The 19,001-nt window shown below is 41.0% G+C and overlaps 1 protein-coding gene across 1 annotated transcript in view; it reads left to right on the plus strand.

The window, feature by feature from the left end:
* The window catches only part of HSD17B12 (hydroxysteroid 17-beta dehydrogenase 12), a 159,874-nt gene that overhangs the window by 103,498 nt on the left and 37,375 nt on the right, over positions 1 to 19,001 (plus strand). Inside the window, exon 4 of the mRNA XM_036258204.1 lies at positions 9,609 to 9,716. Within this exon, the coding sequence (XP_036114097.1) occupies positions 9,609 to 9,716 (108 nt within the window). The remainder of the gene's footprint in view (positions 1 to 9,608; positions 9,717 to 19,001) is intronic.

Consider the following 19,001-nt stretch of genomic DNA (forward strand, 5'->3'; position numbering starts at 1 on the left):
CTTGACTGGAATCGAACCTGAGACTCTCTGGTCTTCGGGCCAATGCTCTAACTGCTGAGCCAAACCGGCCAGGGCAAGGTGCTTTCTCTCTGCATGCTTTGCTCCTAGCTATTAGAGCAACAGTTGGGTTCACACATAAGTCCTTCACCAAAATGTGACCCATTTGAGGGTATCTGCTATTATTATCCTCAGGGTAAAGCCTGACTGTGGGCACTCCTCAGTGTGTACTTCTTGAATTCATTCAGTCGAAACATAGTTATTGAACTCCTATAGTGTACTAAGTACTTTTGGGCTCTGAGTGTGTAGTTAGTGATAAAGAAAAAAACCAGGCATGGACCTTGTCCTCATAGAGCTGAAAATTTAGGGAGTGAGATGCTTTGCCTGGTTGCAAATGCCTGTGCCCCTGAATAAATGAGTGTATGCTGAGGTTTTGAGGGTCTGAGTTTAGGATGGGAAATATTCTACCTTCTTGACTAGTGGTGGTAGAATATTATAAGCCCTGGAATACCAGAGAACCTTGTTTCTGGAAGCTGTCCTCAATTTTTGTGACATTAAAGAGAAGGGTGGGTGTCAGCAGGGCTCTATGCTTCTTTCAGCAAATCTGAGACACCACTGATCTGACACAATGCTGCAGCTTATAAGCATTAAGAAATAAAAACCGCCAATTAAACTGGTTATAGGGCATTCCGATTTCAAAGATCAAAAGTGAATAAAAATGTGCACTTTGGAGTAGATAAAACATAGTAAGTCAAAGGTTAATCACAAGCAAATTGAGTCAAAGAAACACTTGGACACTAAAGGTGGGGCTAAAGATAGTATATCATGACCACAGAGTCCAGTATATCATGACCACAGAGTCCATGGATGGTACAGTAATAAACAAATCACTTTGCAAAGCAGAGTTGGATGTGCATGGCCAACTTGAAAAAGGATATGCATGCAATGCAAAGAGAAAAGATGTAATGATACGGATAAAGCCTACCATAGCCTGTGCCGTATAGGAAAAAAAACGACGATATGTGATGTGGTCCTCTTTATAGACATTGGTGGATATGAGAAAATAGAGCATCTGTTTAAGACTCTACAGTTTCTTAAAATACATTACGTGCTATGACATGTAATCCTCACAAGAGCTCTGAAGGGTGGGTGTTATTTCTTGTAGAAATAGAATTCTTGAAGGTTAAAAGGCTTGAGTAAAGGGCCCTCAACCAACGAGTGACTGAGCTGGCATGAAAGTCTGGGACTTCTAACTGCATACCATGCCTTTTCAAACAAACTTTTGTATTGTCGAGCTGCAGTAACAAAATACCATAGTCTGGGTATCTTAAACAGCAGACATTTATTTCTCACAGTTCTGGAGGCTAGGAAGCCCCAGGTCAAGGTGCAGATTCGGTTCCCGTTGAGGGCCCACTTTCAGGCTTGTAGATGCTGCCTCTCACTGTGCTCTCACACGGCCTTTCCTTGGAGCACGTGAGTGGGGAGAGAGCTCTCTGTCTTCCTCACACTATGGGGACACTAATTCCATCGTGAGGGCCTCACCCTCATGACCTCATCTAACCCTAATGACCTCTCAGAGGCTCCACCGCTAAATATCACACTGGGGGTTAGGCCTTCAACATATACATTTTAGGGAGACACAGACATTCAGTCCACAACACTCTGCTTCCATAGTATTAGCAATATCATCTTAGGATCTTTAGTAATGTTAGGAATATTTTTTTGCATTTTTTCTCACCTCAAAAAAAAATTCTGATGTTTCCATTGGCAGGAACCCGCTGCCTTCCACCAAAGTTTAGAAAATATACATCCTTATTTGAAATTTTCTTCAAAGGTGCCTTGTCCAAGGGTCTACAATACCTGACCCAAGGTTACTGCTCAGGGCTTTCAAAAAGTGGGTCCTAATTATGCCCTATCAATAGAACAAATTCACGCTATAAGGTTTTTATTTATTACAGATGGTTCTAGTTAAATAGGTTGTAATGAATAAAATATAATAACCTTAGCTTAAAATAAAGAAATACTTGGAATGGAATCTTGATGATGCTATGATGAATTTTTTTATTTGACTGAAAGTGGGTTTCTTCATGAGATTAAAATGGTCATGAATATATTTTCAAGGGCAGTGCAGAAAAGAAATGGACCATTATTTGTTTAGCATCTTTGATAATTATAATTAAATAGGCCTTTAAAACTAGAGTCAGATAAATTATTCCCTTCTAGGGCACAATCACCTTTTCTCCAAGAGCTGCATAAGGGAGGCTTTCTCAGTGGGGAGATGTCTCACCTCAAGTGGTAGGGGGTGAAGGGAGATGGTAAGGCCTGGTTGAAAAGAAGAACATTTTAAAAAGGGAAATGTTGCCCTGGCTGGTTTAGCTCAGCGGTTAGAGCATCAGCCTGCGGACCAGAGAGTCCCAGGTTCGGTTCCCGCTAAGGGCATGTACTTTGGTTGCAGTTTGCCCCTGGCCCCAGTTGGAGTCATGTGGGTGGCAAGCAGTCGATGTGTCTCTCTCACATCGATGTTTTTCTCTCTCTTCCTTGCTCTGTCCCTCCCGCTCTATCTGAAGATAAATGCAAAAAAATAAATAAATAAATATAAAGGGAAGTGTTGGCCATTGTGGCTCAGTGGTTGATTGTCGACCCATGTACCAAGAGGTTGCAGGTTTGATTCCCAGTCAGGGCACATGCCCATGTTGTGGGCCTGATTCCCAGTAGGGGGCATGCAGGAGGCGGCCAGTCGATGTTCTCTCTCATCGATGTTTCTATCTCTTGCTCCCTCTCACTTTTTTTTCTCTCTAAAATCAATAAAGGAAAAATAAATAAATAAAAGGGAAGTGGAGAGAATTTGTTGCTGTTTGTTTTCTCCTTAAAATTAGAGGAAGAACAAAAGACTCATACTTTTTACATCTCTGAATATCGTAAAATATTTTATAAAAATGGAGGGGTTTCATGCAATACACTTTCATTGTTATAAATTGATTTTTAGTGAATTTAGATTTAAGCAGATAAAATTGGTAGGCATTGAATATAGTAGTATTTCTCCAAGAGTCTCTCTTCTCTCCCTAATTATCTTTTTCAGGACTGGGTAAAGAGAGAGGGATCCCTGACTAAATTATCTTCAACCGTCATCTTCATGCCCCTGAATTAAGTTCCTGGGTGGTTTCTAAGGTTTCATATAATTCTAAAGTGTTTCTATTTTTATGAGAATGATAAGTGTCCATGTAGGACAGATGGAAGAACTGAGTTGTTTCTCAATTTATCTTAATGCTTTAAAATGCTTATAGTAAGTACCTTATGTTATATTATGTCTCATATAGACATCTCTTACCAGCATACCATTTTATTTCTATAGGGAAGAGTTCAAGAAGTTTGAGAGGATGATTTTAATAAGTCAGCTGTGTTGGCCTAGACAACACAATCAACAATCATTTGAGTGACCTCTGCTATATGCCAGGCATTGTGCTAGGTGCTGGGAATACAAAGATGACAAAGAATGATTTGTGTTTTTTTTTTTGTTTTTTTTTTTATCCTCACCCGAGGACATTTTTCCATTTTTTGTACAGATAGAGTGAGAGGGAGAGAGAGGAAGAGAGAGAGAGAGAGACATTGACATGAAAGGGACACATCGAGTGGCTGCCACCCGCACAACCAACCAGGGCCGGGGACAAACTGCAACCAAGGTACTTGCCCTTAGCGGGAACCGAACCCGGGTCTCTCTAGACCGCAGGCCGACACTCTAACCGCTGAGCCAAACCGGCCAGGGCAATGATTTGTGTTTGTTAGGAAATAGAGTCTCTTTGAATAATCTAGTATGGTAAGTATTTAATAGGGTTATATGGAAGCTTTGTCTCTAGGAACACAGCCAAGATAGTAAGTAGCTTAACCTTGGAGAAAGTGGGAATTGTGTCATTTACAGAGGTGATGACACAAATAGAATCTTTTAAAAAAAATTTTTTTCTTTATTGATTTTAGGGTTTTTTTGTTTTTTTTTTTTTTTGGTATGTGCTCCTAGCGGGAACCAAACCTGGGACTCTCTGGTCCACAGGCCAACGCTCCAACTGCTGAGCCAAACTGGCCAGGGCTCTTTATTGATTTTAGAGAGAGAGATAGAAACATTGATGAGAGAGAACATCGATTGGCTGCCTCCTGCATGCCCCCCACGGGGGATTTGGCCCACAACCTGGGCATATTCCCTGACTGGGAATCAAACTGGCGACCTCTTGGTGCATGGGTCAATGCTCAACCACTGAGCCACACCAGCTGGGCCACAATTTAAATCTTAAATGATGAAATTATAATATGGAAAAGATGGGGAAGGGTAAATGTAACACACTTTCATAATAGACACTACTTGAAATTTAGGAGAAAAAACAGATTGTTTATTTGGAGCAAATGTAGGGACAAATGAATTAATATATTATTGTTGGTTTTTATTAATAGGAAAGTTGTAAATAATGCATGAGTTTATGTAGATTAGACCTCTTTTCTAGCATTTTCAGACCTAATGTCCCAGACAATGTTGGGGGGCGGGGTGGATGAAGAAAGTCTTTCTAAGACCTATAAAATTAGTCTTGGAGAAAGAGTTAGATTTAAGAGATAACAATTTGCTGAGCAAAATGAAAAGAATGATGGCCAGACCAGAAGTTTGTTAAACATAAGACTATTCAGAATATGTTCCTGACATTTTGAGGTTTGATATTGAGAGGTGTTTTCTTAGCATCGTGAGACTATGTATGGGTTTAGTTCCTTCTCTGTCAATTCCAGACTTGCCCTGGAACTAATTCAGGATCCTCTGAGTAAACATCAGCAATGTGACCGTAGGACGTGGCCCCCGTGTTTGGAGGTGATGGAGTGGCTTGAAACTGTGGGGCATTCATTGTTATATAGGCCTATGGTTATGAATAATATTTGCTTTCCACAATTCCACAATTGTGGTTATGTGGCTTTCAGTGGAATAGTAGATAAAAAGGGAATGAATGGTTTCATCACCCCAGGTATTTCTTAGCTTCATTCCCTACTATTTAAGCCAGAGTTGATTTGTTGCCTCTATTTCTAGTGAGTTGACTGCCTTGAACAGCTCATGTCAATTATCAGAGGGTTTTGCTCCTTGGTTTTTGGTTTTAGCCACTAGGGTAAGAGGCAGTGGGCCAAGACCATCTTAGAACCATTTCAACCTGAAAAATGGGAAGGGGGCATGATTGTGTTTGGCCACAACTGTAAGGAGCAGGGTGCCAGCCCATCCACTTTCAAATACTGAATGGTTCAAATCAGTAAGAATAATCAGCAGCATTGAGTATCTTTGTGTAATGGTAAGTAGTATTCTAATAATGGAGTTCTTCAATTCTTCAATTCTTTAAGAACTTATAACCAAAAGAGTTTTACTGTGAGACATTGAATGCCACATTGTCATTCTTCATAAATTTAATAGAAATGTTTCATGCAGCCCCAATAAAAACAGACTAAACAAGTAAGGAGAACCAATGAACTTTTGAAAAAGAGTAATAATAACAGACTTGCATTGTCAGAAATATTAAAACTTATTGTAAAGCTAGGATAATTAAAGTTAGGGCATTACAAGAGAGCAGAAAATAGTATAATGAACAGACTGTCATTTTGGAATCAGAATATGGTAGGTACAAGCCATCCGGTGGCTTTATACGCCCTCCTCAATCAATCTTTGGATATGGACATCATGGGCAAGGCATGATCTTTGTTCAGACAACTCTCTGAAGCCAAGACACACCCCAAAGGGGCTGATAACCTGAAAGCTGTCTACTGATGATACTCCAGCAGCTGGGGTACCCAGCGTTTCTCTAAAGGGACAAATGAGTGGCTCATCTGTTCCCATTGCAACCTCCAAATTCACTTGTTTGTGTATCTTTATCCTATACACTTGTGGGTGTTGATTTTAAGTATCACAGCTCCCACCCTGAAGGAAAGACTTGACAGAGGCTGGCATCCCTTGGGCCTTTGTGGTGGACAAGGATCAGAGTAGTCAGAGGTACCTCTCCAAAGGCTTTGGTAAAGTTCTTCCCCAGCAACGGGCTGGGCTGTTCCTGAGTTATGGACCGGTGGTCTTATGAAGAGCCTTGGGTGTGGGAGGTGGTGAAGGTGAAAATTGTGTGTGTATGGTACTATACTGTACTGTGTGTACATGGTCCTCACTTCTGGTCCAGATGCTTAGTGTAGCCGTGTGCTGATGTTTAAGATTAGAAGGTTCTTGTGCATCTGGTTTGACTTCTGTTGGCAGGGTCAGATTAGGGCTGACAGGCTGTGGGAAGGGGGACAATGTCTAGATTTATTTCCCCAGGTCCTAGGGAAGCCAGCTACCTCCCACCTTGACCTTTTAGGACACCTGTCATAAATCTCTTCTGATTGCTTGTGCCAGAGAGAGGCACCTCCTGTCCCATTCTTATATATGTGCTACTATTTTTGACTCACACACCTTGGTGGTGGGAGTGGGGCAGGTCGTGGAGTCCTCAGAGCCCATCCATGGTCAAGAGCATGCATCCCATAATCCTGGGAAAGGAAATGTGAAGGGAACCTGCTGGATTCTTCTGGGGAAGTTTTCTTTACTGTAAAAGGGTCATATAGCAGGAACACCCCGGTTCTACCTCTGAACATGGCCATCTGCATGGGACACTTGAAAGTGCAGTGGCCCTCTTGAAACCAGGTGGAAGCCAGCCTCAGGAAAAAGGAGAGGAGGGTGGAACATTGTCCTTTGTGACATTGTTGAGCAACAATGACCCAGGTCCTTGTCTTCACAAAGCTTATTTCCAGTGGGTATGGACAACAACACACACATGCATTATGAAAATACATGGTATATAGAGGGGAGTCTGTGGAACAGAATAAAGCAAAGCAGGGAGAGGGACAAAGATTGCTAGGGGAGGACGGGTTGCATTTTTTGAAGGGTGGTCAAGGAAGGCTTCTCTGAGAAGGTAACATTTGCTTAAAGATCTGACAGAGACAAGGGATGCAAAAGAGCATTCCAGACAGCGGGAACAGTAAGAGCAGAAGCCTTAAGTGTATTTGGAGAACATTCCGTGTTTAAAGAACTGCTAGGGGCCTCTGTGCCTAGAGCTGGGGAGCAGCTGGGGGAGTAAGTAGGCGGAGATGAGTTTGGAGAAGTACTGTGTTGTCACCAAAGACACTTTGGCTCTGACTGTAAGTGAGATGGAACTTGGGGAGGTCTGTGAGGGGGAGGGGCATGATCTGATCTATGTTTAAAAAAGAGAAAGCCCACAATAGAGGCAGTGAAGGTGGTTAAGAGAAAAACAGCAGTGTTAACTGAACCAGAACATGATTCATAGTAATCCAGGTATAAGTTCAAAATTGTTTGTCTTGAAAAACTTGCATCGGAAGTCATTTTGCTTATTCTAATGTGAACACAAAGAAAGAGCTTACTTGAGGTTTCTTATTAAATAACATTCTTTCCAAAGGGGTCTCTGAATTTTTTTTTTTTTTTTAGCAGCATATCTATATACCAGAGTGCAATGTAAGTACATTCACCAAATCCTGTGAGATTTAAAAGAGTACATTTGATTCAGGGGTTGTGAGGTGGCTTTTATTACTAGAGAGAAATTTTCCTAAATGTCAGTATATAGTGCTAGGATGGCAACATACTTTGGTTTTCTCAAAATAAAGAGATACATTTGTCTTATTCTTGAATAGAATTTTTCATTTAATAAAAGGTATTCTTTAGCCTTTTGATTTTTTTTTCTTCCTTATGAATTTGTGGCCCTAATAAACACAGAGTTTTTTACTTACTGGTGGTAAATTCTGCAAACCATTTGTAGTGAGGACTGTTGGACCAGGTATTGTGAAAGGACAGCTCTGTATCTGTCCGGCTCTCCATCACATGAACACATGGAATAACTCACTTATATTGGAATAGTAAGTATGCCCTTAACACCAGACAAAGCATTTTCCAGATCAGTTATTATCCTCTCTAGTTTATTCATGGATTTCTACGTAGGGTCAATACTTTTCATTGAGTCTAACTAAGAACCACATGTCTTATGAACCAGCTCTTTGGTTTTAGACATAAATCCTCTTAGATCAAGAGTGGAAACCTCCTTTGTGGGTTAGTGCTGCACACTCTGTGAGCCAACACCAACTGCCTGCAAGTGGAGAGACATTTATTTTTGGAGGCTGGGTTTTTAGATGAACTCTTTTGAATTCTCACCAGTTTCCAAAGATAAGCATTCTTAGCCTACTGGACTTCACTAAGTGATGGGGGTGTGGGGTTGGTTGAGGAGAGGAAGAAGAGACTAACACTTATGGGTTGCCTCCCGTATGCCGTGGATAACACTGAGGCTCGCACCGTAGTTGGGTAGTGTTACCTTCATTTTCTCAAGGGAGCACTGAAACTCATAGAGGATGCAGATGTGACAGACTCAGAGAGGACACATGACCTGCCCAAAGTCCTTTAAGCAAGTAAGTATGGGAATGAAGTTGGTACCCATGTGTGGGTGACCTCACGGTCCATGCCATCTTTCAGAGGGGCTCATGGTGAAGGCAGATGTAAACATTATAGTTTGCCTCCGATGAGTTTTGTTTCCCCAAGGTCTCCTTTCTCAGTCAGTTATTTCCATGAGCTCTGTTTGGAACTTAATGGTCCTGGGCAAAGTAGAACCCTAAAGTCTTTCTTGTGTCACTTTGTAGCTCTGTACTGTTTTGTGTGGATCTTTTAATATGGTGATTTAACTATTAACCAAGCTCCTAAATTCCAATACAATCACATACATTTTGTTTTCATTTTGATAAGATGAACTTTTGTTTTAATATTTCACACTTGAAAATATTTTGCAACATAAAAATTTCTTTCTGAGATAATGAAGCATCAGTTTGCAATTATAATCACAAAACCAGTGCCCCGCTGGTGTGACTCAGTGGTTGAACTTCGACCCATGCACCAACAGGTCACCGGTTTGATTCCCAGTCAGGGCACATGCCCAGGTTGTGGGCCTGGTCTCCAGTGGGAGGCATACAGGAGGTGGCCAATCGATGTTCTCTCTCATCCATGTTTCTATCTCTCTCTCTAAATCAATAAAGAAAAAATATAAATAAGTAAATAAAATCACAAAACCAGTGATATTTAAAGGGTATATAACATTATGATTTTATTATTTGTTCCAAAAGGGTCTAAAAGGTAGTCATTGATTTTTGGAAAGAGAACTGATTAAGGAACATCCAGCCAGCTCTGACAGCACTGGAATTTTTATTGCAGAACTATTGTGTTGACTCTATATCAGGGGTTCTCAACCTGTGGATCGCGACCCTTTCGGGGGTCAAACAACCCTTTCACAGGGGTCGCCTAAGACCATCAGAAAACAAATATTTCCAATGGCGATTAATAACAGTATGAAGTAGCAATGAAAATAATTTTATGGTTGGGGGTCACCACAACATGAGGAACTGTATTAAAGGGTCGCAGCATTAGGAAGGTTGAGAGCCACTGCTCTGTATCCTCTCGTAGATGGTCTCTGATTTCTTAAAATTGCATATCAGATTGGGGGGTAAAAAGAGTTTGAAAGGATAATGGCATCAAATGCTTAATTGCCATGTATTAATTTTCTTCCTCTCTCCCCATTTGTGTTTTTCCCCAGGAGAGAAATTCAAAGTGGAAACAAGGACCATTGCTGTTGACTTTGCATCAGAAGATATTTATGATAAAATTAAAACAAGCTTGGCAGGCCTGAAAATTGGTGTTTTAGGTTTGTATCTTTGCCATATTTATAGATTCTTCTTGCATTTATTGTTTGACTTTTACTATGACCCAATGTTTTCTTTTTGAAGGTTAGGTACTCAGTTGGTAAAATGACTACTGAGTCCAAAATTTTCTTATTAATACAGTTGATTATTAGATGATATTAATCTATATATACTTGAATCTTTGAGTTTTTAGTTTTAATGGCTATTCTACATTTGGTTGTTTTCCTTGCCTGCTTTATTTCTAGCCTCTCCTTCTCTGTATATATTTATAGTTATATCATAATAATTCTTTAAGGTGGAGGATGTTGACCCATATTTACAGTTGAGAAATGAATGTTCGGAAAAATGCTTCTCATTTATGTATGTATATCTGTGTTTCGTACATTAAAAGATAAGATCTCATATACCCTAGCTCCAAACCAATTTTTGTCCCCTTGAGGGAAACATCACCCCAGTTGAAGGTGTGGCTTACAGAGCTTAGGGACTTGCCTAGGGTCACATAGACAGCGGTACAACTGGTATTCAGCCATCTATTTTTTGTTTTGTTTTGTTTTTTGTTTTAAACATTGATGTGAGAGAGAAACATCGATCGGCTGCCCCCTGCACGGCTCCCCACTGGGGATCGAGCCCAAAACCCGGGCATGTGCCCTGACCGGGAATCGAACCAGGACCTCTTAGTCCATGGGATGACACTCAACCACCAAGCCACACCAGCAGGGCAGCCCTCTATTTTTGTTAATCTAAGTCTACTACTTTCTTTTGTTGCACCTCAGCTACCTTGCTCTTATTACCAAAAACCAGTGATTTTCTGAGCTATGGAAGTATTGTACCTTGTCATGGAAAAGATTCACCAGATTTTAAGGCAAGAAAGGGGCTTTTAAAAGTTATTCAATACTCTGAGCCATTTCTGGGAAGAAACAGGGTATGTAGTTCAGAAGAACTTTCCTTCACTAAACCTCTTTATCTCACTGCCTAAATTGGTGTGAACCTGGTAATTGCTATTGTTTTTTGTTTTAATTTTTTTTTCTTTATTGATTTTAGAGAGAAAGTGAGAGGGAGAGAGATAGAAACATTGATGAGAGAGAACATCGATTGGCTGCCTCCTACATGCCCCCCACTGGGGATCAGGCCCACAACCTGGGCATGTACCCTGACCAGGAATCGAACTGGCGACCTCTTGGTGCATGGGTCAATGCTCAACCACTGAGCTGCACCAGTTGGGCTGATATTATTTTTTTATTGGGCTGTAAATGGGGAAAATTTAGGAGGAAGCTATAAAAAGTATTTCTAACATATCTTTATTCACAGCCCTACCTCCTTCCCTCAGAAGGCTGGCCTTGACCTTTTCCCCATCTCATCCCCATCCAGATCACACCTGCCCCCATCTCTGTCCAGTAAGGGGAAAATAATTATATTTTCCTACCTCTTCTGTTTAATGTCAGTCTCTCCCTTATAACATTCCCTAAAATAATAAACATACGGATTGATTTCCGGTAAGATCTAGCAATCCATATTAAGTTATAGGAAGGAATTTTTTTTTCTACTGAGTATTAACAGAACCAGTTATGATAAAAAGAAAAATAAATCACCAAGGTACGCTCCATTTGTTTGAATAGCATTAACCACCAAAGTATCATCAGTGCTTAATAAAGAAAATTAATATTTCCTGAACTCCCAAGGAAAACATGAAAGCCCTTTGTCATGAGAGAAACATTAAGTTTTCAATAAGATAAGTGGAAAGAAAACACCCATGAATTGTGTGAATTTATACTGAAAGGTCACCGCAACTTGATAAGACTCTATAAATGCGTAAGGTTGAGAAGCTGGATGCTTAATGCTGTTATGTAAAATAAGTAAGCATCTGCCGGTTTCTCTCAGGCAAATGCCAGGAAGCCCGGAGTTGAGAAGGCTTAAAACACTTCAACTATTCAGAGAAAATGACATCAGTATTGCTTTGAGTAAGCAAACAATTGGTTAACAAAATGGGACTGTGATAATGCTGAGTTGATTCCTCAAGAGACTCTCTTGTGCGCTCCAGATTGGTTTGGAGGACTTTGCACAATGAGTCGCGGGAGGCCTCATTTACCAAGGCCAAAGGAGTAGCCTTGGATTTAAAGAATGCCATAGATAATACTTTCTTCAAGTTACACTGCTGTGAGTTTTTAACTTTTTAAAAGGTGACATTCTTTATTCTGGAATTAAACATGGAAGGGTCCTCTGGGGAAAATAGGGTTACTTTGTTTGTGATTCATTTAATAAAAAAAAAAAAATCAACCCTAGCTTTATTCAGCCTTTTGATGCATCCTATCCTAGACTGAGAATTTTCATGCCGAGTGCTGTCATGGTCTTGTGCATCTCACGTTGTCATGGTTTATGTAAGTTGCAGAAACAAGAGAGCCCATTGGTACAGACAGGGTGGCTTGTGATGCCATGCCGGCTGAGCATATTCAGGCCTATTTATTACTGTTAAAAAACAGAATTCAACCGAGTAAACTTGAAACTCTAATTGGCCCTATTAAGGGATTCATGAATTAGGCAGCATTCCATCTAGCAACTAGAAGGGCATTCCGAGGGGTTGTACAAAATGGAAGGTTTTTATAGGAGGAAGTGTGGGGCAAGGGAGCTGTTAACTAAAGAAAGGATTATGTATCTGTTTATACCTAAGTTTCTAAAGCTTCGTAACAAATGACCCGAGAGTATTATTAGCTACTTGAGGGAACGGACCAGTTAGCTTCCAAATGGCAAACTCCCAGGTAATTAATTGGGGTGGCTTCCTTCTAGTTCTCCCTAAAGTACCAAGGGGAGAGGAAATAGATGTAGGCCTGGGAGAGGAAGCCACAGGGCTCCAGGGCTGGGTTGAGGGAAACTTCCAGGTTCCCCGGGAAGGAAGGAAGCTTGAGCATACCACGAAGTCATACGCGGCTTCCTCAGAGGGTTTAGAAACATAGAAAGGTGCAGATTGTCTTCCTGCCATTCTCAGGAACTTGACTGATTAGAAATTAGTTTTAAATTGTCTTCTTTTGAAATGTAAGTAGCTCTGAAAGAACCGATGACATCTTCATTTATATCTTATTGGGATTAGCACAGTCAGTTTATTAGCTGTCTACTTGCTGGATCCGTCACCCCGAGGAAACGGCTGTTTTAGTTAGTGAAAGACGGGAAGACATCGTTTTGAAATAGACGAGAGGCGTGAAGAGGAAGCTATAGGTGTAGGGTAGTGATCAGTGAGGAGCGGAGGGGAGGAAGAATAGAAGGGCAAAAGAAAAAATATTAGTTAAGATAAACTTCATACTTTTGGAAGTAATCCCCTTCTCCATCCCACACCCCCTCCACCCCCACCCTGTAGCCCAGGTATAAAATGGCTCAGGCCCAAGAAAGGACAGAGGCTGTTAGCCTCATTACAGAGCGAAGAATTGCATGAGCATGACAGGATAGTTTCCTGAGAAGGAGGAGTATCTCTATTATACTGGGGTATGATTTTCGTGCTTATTAGGTGTTTAGGATACTTCTAAAACTTCCCTTTTGTGTGTAATCAAATTCTGTCCCGTAGTTAGTGTAGACTCCATAAGTTCAGGGGCACAGTCCCCAACAATATGGCCCTTACTTCAGATACTTGCTACAAGTTTGGGCTCCCCAGGGCACCTGCACTTCTGACCAACCAACTACAAATTCAGGTTTGATATTTGCTAGAACATTTCACAGAACCTAGGAAAACAGTTTTAGCACAAAGGATACAAATCAAGACCAATCCAATGAAGGGACACACAGGGCAAGATCTGAGAAGGTTTGGAACACAGAGCTTCTGGTCCTCTCCTTGTGGAGTCAGGACGTATCACACACCCCACACATTGATAGTTCACCAACCATAAGGCTCTGCTGGGCTTCGGTGCCCATTTCTTATTGGGGTTTCATTATGTAGGCATGAGTCACTTCTTGGGTGATTGAACTCAGTTGGCAGTGCCCCTCCCATTTCCAGAGGTTGGGCTGGCTCAGAGCCCCAACCCTCTAGGACCACAGTTGGTCCTTCTGGGGACTGACCCCTACTCTGAATCATCTTGGTCATATAAACTCAGGTGTGACCCACAGGCCCACCACGAATAACAAAGATACTCCTGTTACCCTGGAAACTCAAAAAGTTTAGAACCTCCATCCTAGGAATCTGGGTCAAAGACCAACCGGACAAAGCACCTGTCCTTTTCTATTTGTTGATTGATCCTTTCAATCAATCATATACTGATTCATTCAACAAGTAAAAGGTGAAAGATTTATATGATCTGTAGAGAAACCAGAGTATCAACAAGTAAAATGGCAGAGATCTAGCAGTAAGTAGAACTGGATTGTTTTGGCCTTCATGTCTTCCATGAAAGCCATCGAACAAGTAAGTGGGAATGTGCCGCATATCATGAAAGAGTATGTTACTGAGAAGGCTGAGAGTGTTAGAGATATTCTCTCAGAAAGTATTTGAGTTGCTATCTGAAGGCTGATTAACCCTGGAACAAGAGTGGTGGGAAGGGTTTCTAGGGAGCAAAACAGAATGTGCAGAACCCCGAGGTAAATGTGCGTGGCAAGTTGGAGGAACTGACAGAAGACCTATAAATCTAGAACACGGATTGCAGAAAGGAAGAGGCTGGAGTCTGGAGGTGAAGCAGGGCCAGATCACAAAAGGGCTTAGAAAACCATGTTTATTAACTTTTGGACTTTATTGGAAGAGCGCTGTGGACACTGCAGAGCAGCGGTTCTCAACCTGTGGGCCGCGAGCCCTTTGGGGGTCGAACGACCCTTTCACAGGGGTCGCCCGAGACATAACAGTAGCAAAATTAGTTATGAAGTAGCAACAAAAATAATTGTATGGTTGAGGGTCATCACAACACGAGGAACTGTATTAAAGGGTGGTGGCATTAGGAAGCTTGAGAACCGCTGCTGTAGAGTTTTAAGCAGTAAATTGGCATCGTAATAGGATTTAGAGAGATCATTCTGACTCCCAACTTGAAGAGGGCAAGAATTGGTAAAAGGAGACCAGTAAGTCTGTTTCAACAATGAAACATAATATGATGGTGGTTTTATATTAAAATGATGGTAGTAGGGGTGGATTAACTAGAAAGATGTTTAGGAAATAAAAACAAAATCAGTATCTGATAAAGGTCTTTATCAGGGGTCTTGTCTGACAGGAGTGAAGAATAACAATAATGATTGCTTGTTTTTAATTTTTATTACCAACAGTCATTAAGCATTTTTATTTATTTATTTTTTTTTATTTTTATTTTTTTTTATCCTCACCCGAGGATATTTTTCCATTTTTTGTACAGATAGAGTGGAAGGGAGAGAGAGAGAGAAACATCGACGTGAAGGGACACATCGAGTGGCTGCCACCCGCACGACCAACCAGGGCCGGGGACAAGCTGCAACCGAAGTACGTGCCCTTAGCGGGAACCGAACCCGGGTCTCTCCGGACCGCAGGCCGACGCTCTAACCGCTGAGCCAAACTGGCCAGGGCCATTAAGCATTTTTAAAACACACCGGGCACCATGTTAATGAGTCCCATTTAATCCTCAACAATCCTATGAAGTAGGCATTAATATTTCTGTGCCCATTTTTATAGACAAGACACAGACTTGCAGAATGTAAATGCATTGTCCAGGATTAGACCATTAGTAATTAGCAACTTCCAGATTCTGACTTGAGCAACTGGGTGCTGGTCCTCTACAACAGGAAACCCTGGACCAGGAGGAAATTCGTGAGAGAAGAGTGATTTCTCTTTGGGATATGTTAAACTTGAGAGGGCTCTGAGAAATCCAAGCAGGAGATTCAAGTAGACTGCTGGGTCTCTGGCATAGATGCCCTCTGTGTTGAATGAGGCAGCAGCCTGGTGTAACTAATCATGGCGAGCAGAAGAGGCTCATGGAACTTTTTTTTTTTTTCACTAGGAGAGTCATCAGGAACATTATCAGACTAAGTATAGTTCCATTAGGTGTGTTGAATGAGATTAGATTTCTAAAGGGAGAATAAGACTTAGAATTCAAATGTATTTCCTCTTACTAGAAACCCACTAATGGTATTAATTAGAACAGAACCTTTAACTTAAAAGTGGGTAATTAGCTGTGATTTCAGAAATGTAACAAGAACTGTAATTCGCGAAATTGATACGTGTTTCTTCTGAGAGCTAAGACTGAACCACTAGCCCCTCCATCCTCCTTTCCTCGTCCCCTCTCCGAAGTGTCTGGATAACAAGTCTTACCAAGTTTTGTGATGAGGATCACATAGCAATTTATAGTTAAAATGTTGCCTCTGACTCAAGTCTTAATTTTTCGATTTCTGATTAAAGGCACTGCAAATCTAAAGCCTTGTAAATTCTCTTTTATTTAGAAATTGCTACTCACAAGTGTATGAAAACTGTGAAGTTTGCAAAATGTTTTAAGTGGTGTTCCAAATATCATCTGTCAGAGTATGAACATGTGCTAGCTACCGCAATATGTTAAATAAGGCAAAAAAGGAATTTTCTTTGCATCACTTTCCACACTCTCTGTAGACTGGAAGACTAGATCTCTTTGAGTGAAATAATGACTATAGAGAAGCAATTAGGATAAACTTAATCAGTGTAAACAGTTATTCTGATGAACTGTTGCCCGGAGCAGAGCGCTCTTTCAGAAGAACCTCCCCCCTGGGATGTGGTCTTAAATAGTCCCCCGCACCTAGAATAGGGTTGAGTACAAAATAGGAGTTCATCCCTGGCCAGTTTGGCTCAGCGATCGGAGCGTCGGTCTGTGGAGCAGAGAGTCCCGGGTTTGGTTCCCACTAGGGGCACGTACAAAAAAAAAATAGGAGTTCAGTTACATTTGTTGAGTAAATTACCACACAAAATAACAACTCTTCCTTTATTTATTAACATACTAATACGTTTCAGGATTGAGTTAAAGATTTTTACATATTATTGTTTAATTCTTTAATTTTTAGTCCATATATATATATTTATATAACCGGGTTTTGTAATGAGGATCCAGGGTTATTGGGGTAGAATCACTTGCCTCTGTTGGGAGCTGGTGGCAGTGGGGCCAGGAAACCTGGGTCTGTGGGCCTCTGAGGTCATATCCTCTAGTTCAAAAGCTCACGACAGGAGAGGTTTCACCCCACTTTTAGAACATACACTATTACTAATGCCTACATTTAAACAATTTTAGTTTATTTTGAAATATAATGAAGTGGCAGCATTTTTTCTAATCCATTCTCATTAATGAACTCTAATAGGTTTTGTTTTTTTTAATTTCTCTAGTCTTTGAGTGCTAGAGCTGAATTAGTATATATAACTACAAATGTGACTGAAATATAGGCTTACCAATTTCCACTTTGATATGATGAGAAGGAAATGGAGAGTACTTGGCATTAGTTGATATATAGTGGGGAGCCCAACCATTAGGCAGTGTGCTTTAAATCACCAGATTTCTCCCTTCTCTGATTAATCTGGGAACAGCGGCAGCTCAAAAGTGATGTGCGTGCGGATGCGCATCTCTGTTATGACTGTTCATTCAAATGGATTTTTATTTTCTAGTTTATATTGTTGTTTGCTCCTCCCTCATACCCAACCCATTTACCAAAAGTCTTATTTGCTAAAGACGTCATTATCTCTGTAGCAGCTGGTTTTGATAAAGGATTCTAAAAATCCAGTAGGTCAGAAGCAGCAGCAAATGAATTTAGAAGAAGCAGAAATCTTGTGTTTGTTTTTTCTTTTTAAGTATGAGATGTGGAAGTAATTTTTAATTTAGATATAATTTAGAGTATTTATATAACATTCAGAATTACTCTGTGGATTTTCTGAGTCTTTAAAATGTAATACTTATCTGTTAGTGTTTGGGGGCGTTCTGGAGGGGATCATGGAGCACTACTGAGCCCCGAGTGCTGATGCTTCCCTGTGAGAATCAGCACTGTCAGGGCTGCTCCTGGGCCTGCTCCTCCTCCCACTCACCGTGTCCTTGTTCTCTGTTCTGTCTCGTCTCTTCTGTGGAGCGCTTCTCAATCTTAGAACTCCAGTGAGACACGGATGGGATCGATTTTATATCTGTTCACGGTCCTGAGCTGATTATTAGCTTAGTGGTTGGAATTCTGAGATTACACAAACATCCTTTGTTTTCTGAAAGACATAGTGTGTTATACTAGTAGAAGGGTTTTGCAGGTCATTGAATGAAAAGTTTTAAATCTGTCTCTGGTGCCTCACTTTTAGGATTAAAAACACCCCACTAATGAACAGCTATTTAATGCCAGTGTCCAGTGCTTCTATTTAGAAGGGGATTTCAGCTATCTGAATAATGTAGTGATAACTTGTGGCATTGTTTGGTTTGGTGAATCCTATAATGAATCCTGTAATATATATAGATGGCATTGCATGCACCCATTCTTTTTTGTTAATCCTCACCCAAGAATATTTTTCCGTTGATTTTTAGAGAGGGGGGGGCAGAAGAGGGAGAGAAAGACATCGATGTGAGACACATGGATTGGTTGCCTCCCCAGTAGTGCTGGGAATTGAACCTGCAACCCAGGTACATGCCCCTGACTGAAATTGAACCTGAGACCCTTCAGTCGTTGGGCTGATGCTCTAACCACTGAGCAAAACCTTGCTGGGCCATTAGTCCATTCTTTTTTTTTTTAATCTTCAGATAGAGTAAGAGGTGGAGAGAGAGAGAAACATGGACATGAGAGAGTCACATCAACTGGTTGCCTCTCGCACAACTTGACCAGGGTTGGGGACTGAACCACAACCAAGGTACGTGCCCTTGACCGGAATTGAACCTGCGACTCTTTGGACTGCGGGCCGACGCTCTAACCACTGAGCGAAACTGGCCAGGGCTATGAGACCGTTCTTAATGAGATTAAATTATCATGGAAATATTTTCATCCTTGACTCCTCCTACTCTAAGCCGGTTTTCTTCCTTTTCCAGGTCCCTGAATGCTTTCCTCCTGTCATTTGGTTGTTGCTGCCACCTAATGTTGCAAAATAAAATTGCAGTCAGTTTGCCTTTTCTAAAAGATTCCAACTGTTTGTGCAGTTTATGGAAATGACTATTTGAGAGCAACAGTTGTTTTTCCTTTATACTCTTCAATGATAGCACTCTGAGTGATTACTGTGGAGAGAGATTATGGGTAGTGTATATTCCACCAGCAAAAAGTGTAACTAATAAAGCAGGAAGGGATTTAAGAGCCCCAGTCCCTACTATAGGACAGCGATTTTTAACCTTTTTCATCTCATGGCACACAAAAGCCAATTACTAAAATTCTGCGGCACACCAAAAATATTTTTT

Source organism: Molossus molossus, unplaced genomic scaffold, assembly GCF_014108415.1.
Source record: "Molossus molossus isolate mMolMol1 unplaced genomic scaffold, mMolMol1.p scaffold_m16_p_13, whole genome shotgun sequence".
In the NCBI taxonomy this organism is placed as follows: Eukaryota; Metazoa; Chordata; class Mammalia; order Chiroptera; family Molossidae; genus Molossus; species Molossus molossus.